The sequence below is a fragment of the Mandrillus leucophaeus genome, unplaced genomic scaffold (genome assembly GCF_000951045.1).
Source record: "Mandrillus leucophaeus isolate KB7577 unplaced genomic scaffold, Mleu.le_1.0 Scaffold35, whole genome shotgun sequence".
NCBI classification, from domain to species: Eukaryota; Metazoa; Chordata; class Mammalia; order Primates; family Cercopithecidae; genus Mandrillus; species Mandrillus leucophaeus.
This window is the reverse complement of record NW_012103698.1, coordinates 2,284,850-2,297,411: the sequence shown is the minus strand read 5'-3', so window position 1 is coordinate 2,297,411 and position 12,562 is coordinate 2,284,850. Positions and strand designations below refer to the sequence as shown.

At 46.8% G+C, this 12,562-nt stretch overlaps 1 protein-coding gene across 1 annotated transcript in view; it reads left to right on the top strand.

Moving 5' to 3' along the window:
* The window catches only part of RTF1 (Rtf1, Paf1/RNA polymerase II complex component, homolog (S. cerevisiae)), a 60,581-nt gene extending 48,184 nt beyond the window's left edge, over window positions 1–12,397 (top strand). Inside the window, exons 8-17 of the mRNA XM_011989340.1 lie at window positions 3,479–3,561; window positions 4,387–4,474; window positions 4,574–4,681; window positions 5,311–5,388; window positions 6,019–6,140; window positions 6,316–6,373; window positions 7,392–7,469; window positions 7,945–8,040; window positions 9,064–9,175; window positions 9,431–12,397. Coding sequence (XP_011844730.1) covers window positions 3,479–3,561; window positions 4,387–4,474; window positions 4,574–4,681; window positions 5,311–5,388; window positions 6,019–6,140; window positions 6,316–6,373; window positions 7,392–7,469; window positions 7,945–8,040; window positions 9,064–9,175; window positions 9,431–9,537 — 930 coding nt within the window. The 3' untranslated portion in view covers window positions 9,538–12,397. The remainder of the gene's footprint in view (window positions 1–3,478; window positions 3,562–4,386; window positions 4,475–4,573; window positions 4,682–5,310; window positions 5,389–6,018; window positions 6,141–6,315; window positions 6,374–7,391; window positions 7,470–7,944; window positions 8,041–9,063; window positions 9,176–9,430) is intronic.
* Window positions 12,398–12,562: the final 165 nt, after the last annotated feature.

The window sequence follows — 12,562 nt, the reverse complement described above, 5'->3', positions numbered from 1 at the left end:
CTGGGCAACAGAGTGAGACTCCATCTTAAAAAAAACAACAACAAAAAATAATGTGGGACTGAGTGTAGTGGCTCACGCCTGTAATCCCAGCACTTAGGGAGGCTGAGGCGTGAGGATTGCTTGAGGCCAGGAGTTCAAGACCAGCCTGGCCAAGATGGTGTAACCCTGTCTCTACTAAAAATACAAAAAATAGCCACACCAGGCACGGTGGCTTACACCTGTAATCCCAGCACTTAGTGAGGTCAAAGCGGGTGGATCACTTGAGGCCAGGAGTTTGAGACCAGCCTGGCCAACATAGTGAAATCCCATCTCTACTAAAAATATAAAAATTAGCCAGGTGTGGTAGCACATGCCTGTAGTCCCAGCTACTTGGAAGGCTGAGGCACCAGAATCGCTTGAACCCAAGAAGTGGAGGTTGCAGTGGGCCAAGATCCTACCATTGTACTCCAACCTGGGCAACGAGAGTGAGACTCTATCTCAAAAAAAAAAAAAGAAATAATAGTTCTGTCCTAGTAGCCATTGATGGTCATTACCTAGATAATTTAATTCATTAGGAGTTGCAAAATGGTGATATTTCAAATCAATCATTCTTTCTTCATTCATTATCTAGCCTGCTTCTATAAAGAGAAACTTCTAATCAGCTATTGAGTTACCCCCCAGGCACATTTTGAACAGGAAAGGCAAGGTAAATGCTTGATTAATTTTCCTTTCGTTTACCAGTTTTTGAAAGAATGAGATAGTTCCTGGCAAGGTACAGTGGCTCACATGTGTAATTCAAGACCAGCCTGGGGCCGGGTGCAGTGGCTCATGCCTGTAATTCCAGCACTTTGGGAGGCCAAGGCGGGCGAATCATGAGGTCAGGAGATCGAGACCATCCTGGCTAACGCGGTAAAACCCCATCTCTACTAAAAATACAAAAAAATTAGCCGGGCGTGGTGGCGGGCGCCTGTAGTCCCAGCTACTTGGGAGGCTGAGGCAGGAGAATGGCGTGAACCCAGGAGGCAGAGCTTGCAGTGAGTGGAGATCGCACCACTGCACTGCAACCTGGGTCTCAAAAAAAAAAAAAAAAAAAAGACCAGCCTGGGCAACATAGTGAGACCCTGTTTCCACAATACTTTAAAGAGAGAGAGAGAGATAATTCTTAGCAACTTCCAAAGATGACCGATGAGTTTTATTTGTTTTGAATATCCTTGTGAACTCACGATTTTTAACATGCTTTATGTGTTTTAATCCATTGCGGTTATTTTTTTCCTTCTGTCCATCTGTCCATCTGTGCATCTCTCTTTTTTGAGACAGGATCTCGCTCTGTTACTCAGTCTGGAGTGCAGTGGCACGATCTCAGCTCCCTGCAACCTTCACCTCCCGAGTTCAAGCAATTCTCCCACCTCAGCCTCCTGAGTAGCTGAGACTACACGCGTGCACCACCACCTGGCTCATTTTTTTGTGTGTATTTTTAGTAGAGATGAGGTTTAGCCATGTTGGCCAGGGTGGTCTTGAACTCCTGGCCTTAAGTGATCCGTCTGCCTTGGCCTCCCAAAGTACTGGGATTACAGGTGTGAGCCAACACTCCGAGCCTAAAATTGTTTTATATTATTATTTTTTCTTTTTAAATCATAAGTACACAGATTCACCTCCCATCTTAGATTAATGGTAGCATACTATACACACTTTTCTCTCTCTCTCTCTTTTTTTTTTTTTTCAGCCACCACTCCTGGCTAGTTTTTTTGTATTTTTGGTAGAGATGCAGATTCACCATGTTGCCCAGGCTGGTCTCAAGCCCCTGAGCTCGAGTGATCTACCCACCTCGACCTCCCAAAGTGTTGGGTTTACAGGCGTGAGCCACCATGCCTGGCCATGTTCCTTTTTTTTTTTTTTTTTTTTTTGAGACGGAGTCTCGCTCTGTTGCCCAGGCTGGAGTGCAGTGGCGCGATCTTGGCTCACTGCAACCTTTGCCTCCTGGGTTCAAGCGATTCTCCTGTCTCAGCCTCCCGAGTAGCTGAGATAACAGGTGCCAGCCACCACACCTGGCTAATTTTGTATTTTAGTAGAGACAGAGTTTTACCATGTTGGCCAGGCTGGTCTCAAACCTGTCTCTTATACACATCTAGATGTGTATAAGAGACAGGGGACTACAGGTGCCCGCCACCACGCCCAGCTAATTTTTTGTATTTTTAGTAGAGATGGGGTTTCACCGTGTTAGCCAGGATGGTCTCGATCTCCTGACCTCGTGATCTGCCCTCCTCGGCCTCCCAAAGTGCTGGGATTACAGGCGTGAGCCACCGCGCCCAGCCCAGGTGTTGGGGGTTTTTTTTTTTGAGACAATGTCTTAACCATGTTGCCCAGGCTGATCTGGAACTCCTGGACTCAAGCCATCTTCCTGCCTTGGCCTTCCAAAATGCTAGGTTTGCAGGCATGAGACACTGCCCAGTCTGTTTGAGATAGGATCTCGTCCTGTTGGCCAGGCTAGCATGCAGCGGTGTGATCATAGCTCACTGCAACCTTGAACTCCTGTACTCAATCCTCCTACGACAGCCTCTTGAGTAGCTAAGACTATAAGTGCACACCACTATGCCCAACTAATTTTTTTTTTCTTTTTTGTAGAGACTGGGTCTCGGCTGGGCGCGGTGGCCCATGCCTGTAATCCCAGCACTTTGGGAGGGGTGGGTGGATCATGAGGTGAGGAGGTTGATACCATCCTGGCTAACATGGTGAAACCCCATCTCTACTAAAAATACAAAAAATTAGCCGGGCGTGGTGGTGCATGCCTGTAGTCCTAGCTACTTGGGCGGCTGAGGCAGGAGAATCGCTTGAACCCAGGAGGCAGAGGTTGTAGTGAGCTGAGATCGCGCCACTGCACTCCAGCCTGGGCGACAGAGTGAGACTTTATCTCAAAAAAATAAATAAATAAATAAAAGAGAAACTGGGTCTGTCTGTGTTGCCCTGGTTGGTCTCAAATTCCTGGCTTCAAGTAGTCCTCCCATGTCAGCCTCCCAAAGTGCTGGAATTACAGGCATGAACCTCGGCGCCCAGCCTGACTTGTTTTTGTTTTGTTTTATTCTTAGTTGTCTGGTTTTTACGTGTGTTATCTTCTTGTATGAGGACCTGCAGCCATGCCATATCCTGAAATGCTTGGCAACAGAAACTGACCTACATGGTCTTCACATTTGGCTGATAAAAATCAACTGGTGAAATCCCAAATACATCCCTCGTAAGTTAGAATTAGTTGGAGGAAAAGCTGCCAGTGGGCCCCACCAGGCTCCTCTTCTGCTGGCACTTGCTCCTGCTGGGCACAAGGCTCCCTGTGCTTGGCCATCTGCATTCTAAACCTGAGAAGGGTGCCCAGAACCCCTGGCAGCTGTGGACTCTACTCAGCGCTCGATCAGTTGTCTGGGTTCAGGTAGAGAGACGCAAAGGAAGAGTGTTGTGGAAAGCCCTGGAAGAGTCTGGTTTTGACTGGTGTCTCTGTCCTGTCACTTAGGTCGCTGAGATTACAGGTGTTGTGGAAACCGCCAAAGTTTACCAGCTAGGTGGCACCAGAACAAACAAAGGACTGCAACTACGGTAGGAGGCACTTCTGGGGCAGCTTCTGCTTCCACTTCAAACAGGCACTGGCTTTGGGGGCTGCTATTCTCTCTGTGTGATGTGCCTTGTTACCATGAATGCTATTTATGCAATCCCCACGAGGTACACTTGGAGGGAGACTTGTATTCCATCTTTGTCTATAGGGAAGGTAGGATATTCTCTCCTCTGGGGGGACCAAATATATGAAGTGGTAGGACACAGAGAAAGGAAATGTCGCATTGTAAGAGACCCTCCCGGAGCCTCGCTGGCATTTCCTTGGCAAGCATGGCCAAGAGGCTTGCTTCTGGTTCTGGCTCTATCTCATAACCTCATGTGTGACAAGAAAGATCATTTTTATGGACTTCATTTCCTCTTCAATAAAATGAAAGTGTCATTCACTCAGCAAATATTTACCGAATGTACAGTGTGCCAGGCACTGTTCTAGGTGCCATCATAGTGCACTGCTGCTTGGAACTCCTGGGCTCAGGTGATCCTCCCACCCACCTCAGTCTCCTGAGGAGCTGCGACCACAGGCATGTACCCCTGTCCCAGGCTCTGTTGCGTATTGTTGATGCTGACTGTAATGGATTTTAATATAAACTGACTTTTGAAGCTCTGACCAAGCCCATTTGGTTTCTAGTGCTAGCTTTGGGATCTCAATCTTGGCTGCCCATTAAAACAGCCTGGGATGATTTTATAGGGTAGCTAGGATTGAGAACCGCTCCAACAGGTATATATAAGTAGTACATAGGCTGGTAAGGTTGCTTTACTTGTACTACAGTCAACATGCACATTTCTTGGAGATGCTGTCTCTCTTTCATGTAGGCATGGCAATGACCAACGCGTGTTCCGTTTAGAGTTTGTCTCAAACCAAGAATTCACCGAAAGTGAGTTTATGAAGTGGAAAGAAGCGGTACGTGGCTAGAGATTACCTAGCAGTTGTTCGTGCATATTGAGAAAAATATCTTTCCAAAATCCCTACTCATAACCTTGTATCATGTTTTTGGTCCAGATGTTCTCTGCTGGCATGCAGTTGCCCACTCTAGATGAAATCAATAAAAAGGAATTATCTATTAAAGAAGCTCTTAATTATAAATTCAATGATCAGGACATTGAAGAGGTAAGAAACCTGGTGCCCCAGAGCCTGGAAGTTCATCAAGAACCAATGTTGAGAGAAGAACATGATTCTCTTTTATTTCCCTATATCTTGACATTTTTAGCTATGCATGAAAATGAGGGAATACTAATATTACTACCTTATTATTTATTGTTCATCAAGCTTTTTTCTATACATTCTCATGTGCAGATGAGGCTAACATAGACTGGAGTGTATTCAGAGTTCAGATGAGACAACAAATGAGGCTACGTACACTAAAGTGTATTTAGGGTTCCGGGATCTGTGTTCTGCTAGGCTTGATCCTTCAAGAGTTTTCCTTCTCTAAAACATCTTGGTAAAATTATTTGATCTCTGTTCTCTTGGACAGTGGCTAGCCTTACACTACCAGGCCCTTGGGCTGCTGTTTCTTGGTGCATGTTCCTTCAGACTGTCCCAGAAGAATCTCCGTGACCCGGGAAGCAGCATAGTATCCCTTGGAATGAACCCGCTCTGTCTCTCTCTGGGGCATGGCACTGCCATAGGAAGAGCAGCCCCCTTGTAACTAGCTGTTTGCATCCAAAATGGGCTCACTTAGCCTGTCTGCAAAAATAGCTTAGGAATACCTCACTGCTGGTATCTCCTCTCTGGTACAGATTGTAAAAGAGAAAGAAAGGTTCAGAAAAGCTCCACCCAACTACGCTATGAAGAAGACTCAGCTACTGAAGGAAAAGGTAAGGAGTTGTACTCGAGCCTCTTTCCTCATCCTGTAAGGAGATGTAGAAATCAAACTTGTTCATCCTCTGCCAAGTTAGTGGTGGCAGGATTGGGAGAAAATTCTGGGCTCGATTATAAGCAACACAGTGTGTTCTTGGCGCCTGGGTAACGTTCCTTGGCCATTTTCCATTCCCTAAATTCAAACTGATCTCCTGCGTGCCAGTCTTCTTACTTTCTAGTCACTTCAGCTTCCTGTGTAATAAAATAGACCCTGGGTGGTATTCAGCACTGAGTCTGAACAGACAGATGACACTATCGAGGCCACCTGTGGCTGGTGATTTTCCATTCTTCACACCGGGTTGGGGTGGGCCTTGTTATGGTGGTTTAGCCACCCTGTGAGGCCTGGCGTTCTACTGCCGCCAGGGACCCACAGCCAGGTAGCTATATGGGAAGGTGTTCCCCACTGTACTGTGCACTACTATAATATAAATTATATCTTGTATTTGTAAAGTACTTCTGCAGTTTTCTTCCACATCTCCTGTCCTTTGCTCACCACATGAGATACCTTTGCCTGTGCCAGAAGTAAGGGGATACTTGATATACAGTCAGTTGTATGTAGCCAAGAACTCACACATCTCTCTGTGTAGGCCATGGCTGAGGATCTGGGGGATCAGGACAAGGCCAAACAAATCCAAGATCAGCTGAATGAGCTGGAGGAACGGGCAGAGGCCCTGGACCGCCAGCGGACCAAGAACATATCCGCTATCAGGTGTGTTATGGAGCCTATTTTTGGCCCACAGACCTTGGCCAAAATTATGAGGCAAGCCTGTGGCCTGTACACTTTGTGCTGCACTGACCCCATAGATAGCCGGGTTCAGGGCTCAGTGGTTCCCTCCCTCTGTCGTTTCACAGCCATTGACTCATCCTTCTTACTCACCCCACAGTTACATCAACCAACGGAACCGGGAATGGAACATTGTAGAGTCTGAGAAGGCCCTTGTGGTAAGAACACTTTATCTGAATCACTAAAACAAAGTTAATTAATAAACCATGACATCTTTTCTACATCTTGCCCAAGTTTATTTTTTAATTATTGAAATAACATATGCACTTAACATATACACACACTCTCTGTATGTCCACATACATCGATGTAATTTATTCCTAATGAAAAGCAGCAGTCTTCTGCCCTGTCCTGCCTTTTCCCACCCTTAGTTCTACTCCACAGGTTTTTTCTCAATTTCTGTTTCTTGGTTGTTGCCCCCATATCTACTCTGGTATTCTTGAAGGGAAAGGATAATATGCTGGGCGCGGTGGCTCACGCCTGTAACCCCAGCACTTTGGGAGGCCGAGGTGGGTGGATCACCTGAGGTCAGGAGTTTGAGACCAGCCTGGCCAACATGACGAAACCCTATCTCTACTGAAAATATAAAAATGAGCTGGACATGATGGTGCACACCTGTAACCCGAGCTACTTGGGAGGCTGAGGCACGAGAATTGCTTGAACCTGGGAGGCAGAGGTTGCAGTTAGCTGATACCGCTCCTCTTTAGCCTGGGCAACAGAGCGAGAATCCATCTAAAAAATGAAAAAAATTAGCTGGGCATGGTGGCTCACGCCTGTAATCCTAGCACTTTGGGAGGCTGAGGTGGGTGGATCACCTGAGGTCAGGAGTTTACCAGCCTAGGCAACATGGTGAAACCCTGTCTCTACTAAAAATACAAAAATTAGCTGGGCGTGGTGACTTGCACCTGTAGTCCCAGCTGCTGGAGAGGCTAAGGCAGGAGAACCACTCGAACCTGAGAGGCAGCAGTTGCAGTGAGCTGAGATTGCGCCACTGCACTTCAGCCTAGGCGACAGAGCGAGACTCCATCTCACACAAAATTTTTTAAAAAAGGAAAAGGATGATCGCTTTTTTTTTTTTTCTTTTCAGTCGCTTGCAAAGACTTGCTTGCTTGTGAGCTTATGGTGAAAGGGTGGGGGATGGAGATACAGTTCTGTGGTGCATGCTCTCTGTTTCAGGCTGAAAGTCACAACATGAAAAACCAACAGATGGATCCGTTTACCCGGCGCCAGTGCAAGCCTACCATCGTTTCTAACGTGAGTGCCGAAAGAGGACATTTTAGTCAGGACCTAGATTCTAGGACAGAAAATGAATTCCATTAGGAAATTAATAACGAAGTTAAAAATAATGTTTTCTTAGCTGGGATTTGCTTGTCTGAAGCTCTTGGGTCTGGATACTTCCTTTTTTATCTTGCTGTTGGGCATATAGGCAGTGAAAACGTGGCATGGATTTACAAAAACCTAGTGACTGACCCTCCTGTAACAGGGTGGGTTTACAGTGCAGCAGACATTAGTAATGTGGCCCTTAGCTAGGGCCTGGCTGGGCTGGGCTTGGCTTTCAAGCTTTTAATTGCCTTTTTTTTTTTTTTTTGCTGCTTTGAGGAAAACCCCACTAGCTGCTGATGGGCCCGCTGTGGTGCTTGTGATGTTAGTTTGGTAGGTGGGAAAGAATCTGGCAGTAGGACTCTGTGAGTGTCAAACAATCTCTAAAATAACTGATTTTCTCTCCCAGTCCAGAGACCCAGCTGTTCAAGCTGCCATCTTGGCCCAGCTGAATGCAAAATACGGTTCTGGAGTGTTACCAGATGCTCCAAAGGAAATGAGCAAGGCAAGTGCGGTACCACCCTGTTGCCTGCTGAGCGAGGCTGCTAGCTGAGGCACCAAACAAGCACCTTGTCTAGTCTGGGCTTGATTTTTCCACCTGGAGGAACAGGGAGTCCCTCTTGGAGCCCCTTCCCCATCCCAGTTATTTGCAAATATAATCAACAGATAACCTTAATTCCAAACCTAACACCACTACTTACCTAGGGCCTTGACTGTCCTTCAGCAGCTGGCTTCTAGCCTTCAGCATCCCCCCTTTTCTCCTGTGTAAAATGAGGGTACTACTATATACCCTGCCAACTTCACAGGAGGAGAGATAACATACAAAGATCAGATATTGTAAAAGTGAAAGCTCATTGAAAACGGCACATTTAAAAGCAGTTTTCTGGCCAGGTGCAGTGGCTCATGCCTGTAATCCCAGCACTTTGGGAGGTGGAAGTGGGTGAATCACCTGAGGTCAGGAGTTCGAGACCAGCCTGGCCAACATGGTGAAACCCCGTCTCTACTAAAAATAGAAAAAAATTAGTGTGGTGGTGGGTTCCTGTAATCCCAGCTAGGAGGCTGAGGCAGGAGAATCTCATGAACCTGGGAGGGAGAGGTTGCAGTGATCTACGATCGCTCCATTGTACTCCAGCCTGGATGACAAGAGCGAGACGCCCATCTCAAAAAAAAAAAAAAAAAAAAAAAAAGCAGTTACCCGTCCAAGTTAAGTCTCTTCCTCTTTTCCTGCTGGAGTCTAACCGGTCTCAGGACTTCTGAAATCTTAGGTCAGGAGGTGACCCGTTGCCTTAAGCCCACCCTTTCTACCTTCATACCACAGACATGAGCCTGCCCTCTTCTCTGTGCTTTCAGCCTTCAGGAGAGAAAGCTCTTTGTCCGTGGCCTCCCTCTGAGAGAAGGAATCAGAAAGGCGCCTTAGTAGGAAAATGTAATGAACTCAAATAAGAGCTTTTTACCGTTAGTGGCTGCTGCTGCTAGAAATCCACTTGCATTTATGCTCTTACCATTAGTTTTCCTCTTCACATTCCAGGGTCAAGGCAAAGATAAAGATTTGAATTCTAAGTCAGCCAGTGACCTCTCAGAAGATCTGTTCAAAGTACATGATTTTGATGTGAAGATTGATTTACAAGTTCCCAGCTCAGGTATGTGAGGGTGGGGCGGGTGGTGAGGGCTGAGGACCAGATGGATCCATGGTTCTCTGGGGCAACAAGGAAGCCCACTTTAAGGGAAGAAAGGGGAATGTTGGCTCATCAGCATCCACAGGCCAGGCCAAGACAGGCTGCAGGTATGGTGAGAGGGAACAGGGCCACAGTCGGGAGGCTGCCTGCAGGGGCGCAGCACGGGACTAAGAGGACTTTGTGGGACCTCAGCTGCCAACTTGCTCTTCTTTCCCACAGAGTCAAAGGCTTTAGCCATCACCTCCAAGGCTCCACCAGCCAAGGATGGGGCTCCAAGGAGATCTCTGAACTTGGAAGACTACAAAAAACGGCGAGGGCTTATTTGAGCACACGCAGCCTGCTGCTTCTGACCCCGCATGCCCCATCGCAGCGCCCACCTTTCCTCCTTTCCTTTGATTGAGCCTCTTTGGGCTGGAGCAGCTGTCGAACTGGGAAGAGACTCTAAACTGCCAGTCATCTGTAATATAAACCATTTGCTGTATAGACCTCCCTGTCTGCACACCATCTCCCACCAGCCTCCCCTCCCCCAGGGCCCCACCCAGTGTGGGCCTGGGCTCTCTTGGGCTTTATCCATGTCTTTAGATTTGTGTTTGCCTTTTGTTTTTTTAACCGCGCAGTTCATTGGCCACTCTGCACGCATTCAGTATTACCATGGAGCTGGGAATCTTGCTGGAGCCCCTGGGGCAATAGCAGCAGCACTGGGCGGTCTTCTCTCCAGACTGCCTTGGCCCACCCATTGAACATTCGGCCCCTGACCTTGTGGAGGGAGCGGGGATTGGGCACCTGCGGTCCTCCCTCTCTTCATCTTTCTCTTCTGCCCTTCTTTTTGGAAGAAGGGGTTTCAAAACCAGTTTAGTTTCCAAAAAGTGTACATTTGTGGGGGGGGGTCTAATTTGAGAGCGAGAGTGTGTATGTGTGTGTGTGTAAGTGTGTGGATTTTTTTATCATTTTTTTAAAATGCAGTACTCTTTGTATCAGTCTGTCATGGGTCTATAGCTGTTTCAGATTTTTTTCAGCTGTACTTGAGCATCTGAAACTGCAAGAAAGAAACTCATTAAATGTGATTCTTCTTACTAAACAGGCCTGACTGCTGTAGCTGTGTAACTTCCCCATCCCCACCTACTCTTCCCCATCCCTTCCCAACTTTGGAGAAAACTCCCCAGTTTAGCCCCCTGACCTGCAGGCTGTGTCCTGGCAGGTGCGGGAGGGAAGCCCACGGCCAGGTACCAGGGAGGGCAGCGAATGTCTTGCTCATCCCATGGGTACAGCCCACAGCTTCTTGGCTGAACATAGAACTTCTTTTTCTCACCCAGTATACCAGCCTCTTCCTAGTGATTCTGTTTTGCTGTTTTGGCAAGAATTACATTTTGTTTTGTTTTTAAGAGAAATTTCTGAATATGAATGTGGAGAGCGAACACAAAAAGATTTAGGTTACGCCGGGCGTGGTGGCTCATGCCTGTAATCCCAGCACTTTGGGAGGCCGAGGCGGGTGGATCACCTGAGGTCAGGAGTTCAAGACCAGTCTGACCAACATGGTGAAACCCCATCTCTACTAAAACTTCAAAACTTAGCCGGGCATGGTGGTGCGCGCCTGTAATCCCAGCTACTTGGGGGGCTGAGACAGGAGAATCCCTTGAACCTGGGAGGCGGAGGTTGTGGTGAGCCGAGATTGCGCCGCTGCACTCCAGTCTGGGTGACAGAGTGAGACTCCATCTCAAAAAGATTTAGGTTGCAAATGTTTCAAGCATGTGCAGTTCTGTGTGTGTGTATACATATATATGGTCAGCATATATATTGTGCAGCTAGGGCGAAGCCAGCAGAGGTGTGTGTATGTCTTTATGAAATGTTTGAAAAGAGATAAGCTGACTGCTTGATAATCATTCTCAGGTGTAAAGCTCCAAGTGTAAATAAAAGTGGCATTTAACAAATCTTTCAGAACAAAGTACAGCTGACTATATATACCAAGAACTAAGCTAAAGGAACAGCTGAGAGCTCCTGGTCTCCACAAGAGAGGAATCTAAAAGCTCTGCTTTGTGCTTCTTCACCCTGCTTTTGTACAAGGAAGGGGGATGATGGGAAATCATGGACTTGTAAGTTGTATTTAAACATAAAAATGAACTTGGTAACTTCTGGGTTTAGTAGAGCCTCAGTGTCGCTTTAACTTAGTTTACTTTTTTTTTTAAAGCAGCAATGGATGGTTTTAAAGGAGTATTATGACTGTAAAATTGCTAAATACGACTGTAACAGCTATGTGGTAGCTGTGACACAGTTCAGTTGGGCAAAGGAGTGGTGATGGACTCGTTAAAATCATATATACTTGAATAGTCCATTGACCGCAACTCTTTATAGACCATTGTGTAAATGTGGAATCACAGACTGTTAACATTGCCTGGACTTCAGCAGAGTCCTGGAGCTGCTGGGACCTCTCCTATCATGATGAACTTGGACTTTTTTTGATTTCTGGTTTTAAAAGACATGAAATTATAGAATCCAGATAATTCGCTGGAGTCATTTTGATCCACCATGTAGATCTGTATTTAGTATCATTTGGATTTGGAGAAGTGTTGATTACATTATGGCTGTGTAATAAAATTTTTATTAAAACTGCATCACACTGTAGCCACTTTGCCACCACCTCCCCACACACAGCTGCTGAAACCCCCATGAGATGCCAATGCCCACAGCAGGGAGAAAAGCCAGCCAAAGAAGACCGAAGGGTAACTCCACCCGAGTAGCCTCAGTAGCGATTGGGATCAAGACTAAGGACTTGTCTCCAGTCTCAGCTGAGGCAGGGCCTCTGACCCAAGATCTTGGCCAGGCATTAAGACATTGGCTTTGTCCTACCAACGAGGATTTCTGGGTGGTTCACGCTGTATCTTGTGCTGGGGAGTTGCCTCGGTGGGCCCCCCTCCCTCCACAGTGTGGTTTCATTGTTGAAGGGGGCAGCACCCAAGGTTGTTTTTATGCATTTTTTCAGTTCCTTCCAAGAAGCAAAAAGGCCAGCGTCCGTCTGCCTAGTTCATAATGTTTATAGATCTGTTTGTCTGTCTTGCTTCTGGCAGGTGTAGGGAAAGTCTACTGCCTGCCACTTTCCTTCAAAAAGAATGGTTCTGCTTTTGTGAAGTCCTGACTTGTCACTCAAAACTGTACAAATATTGTAAATAAACGTTATGCCATTTTAACAAAGGGATCAGATTTAGTCTAAGGATTGCATCCTGAGTGGCAAGTCTTAAAGCCATGTTTTGAAAGTCCAAGAGAGCCGGGCGCGGTGGCTCAAGCCTGTAATCCCAGCACTTTGGGAGGCCGAGGCGGGCGGATCACGAGGTCAGGAGATCGAGACCATCCTGGCTA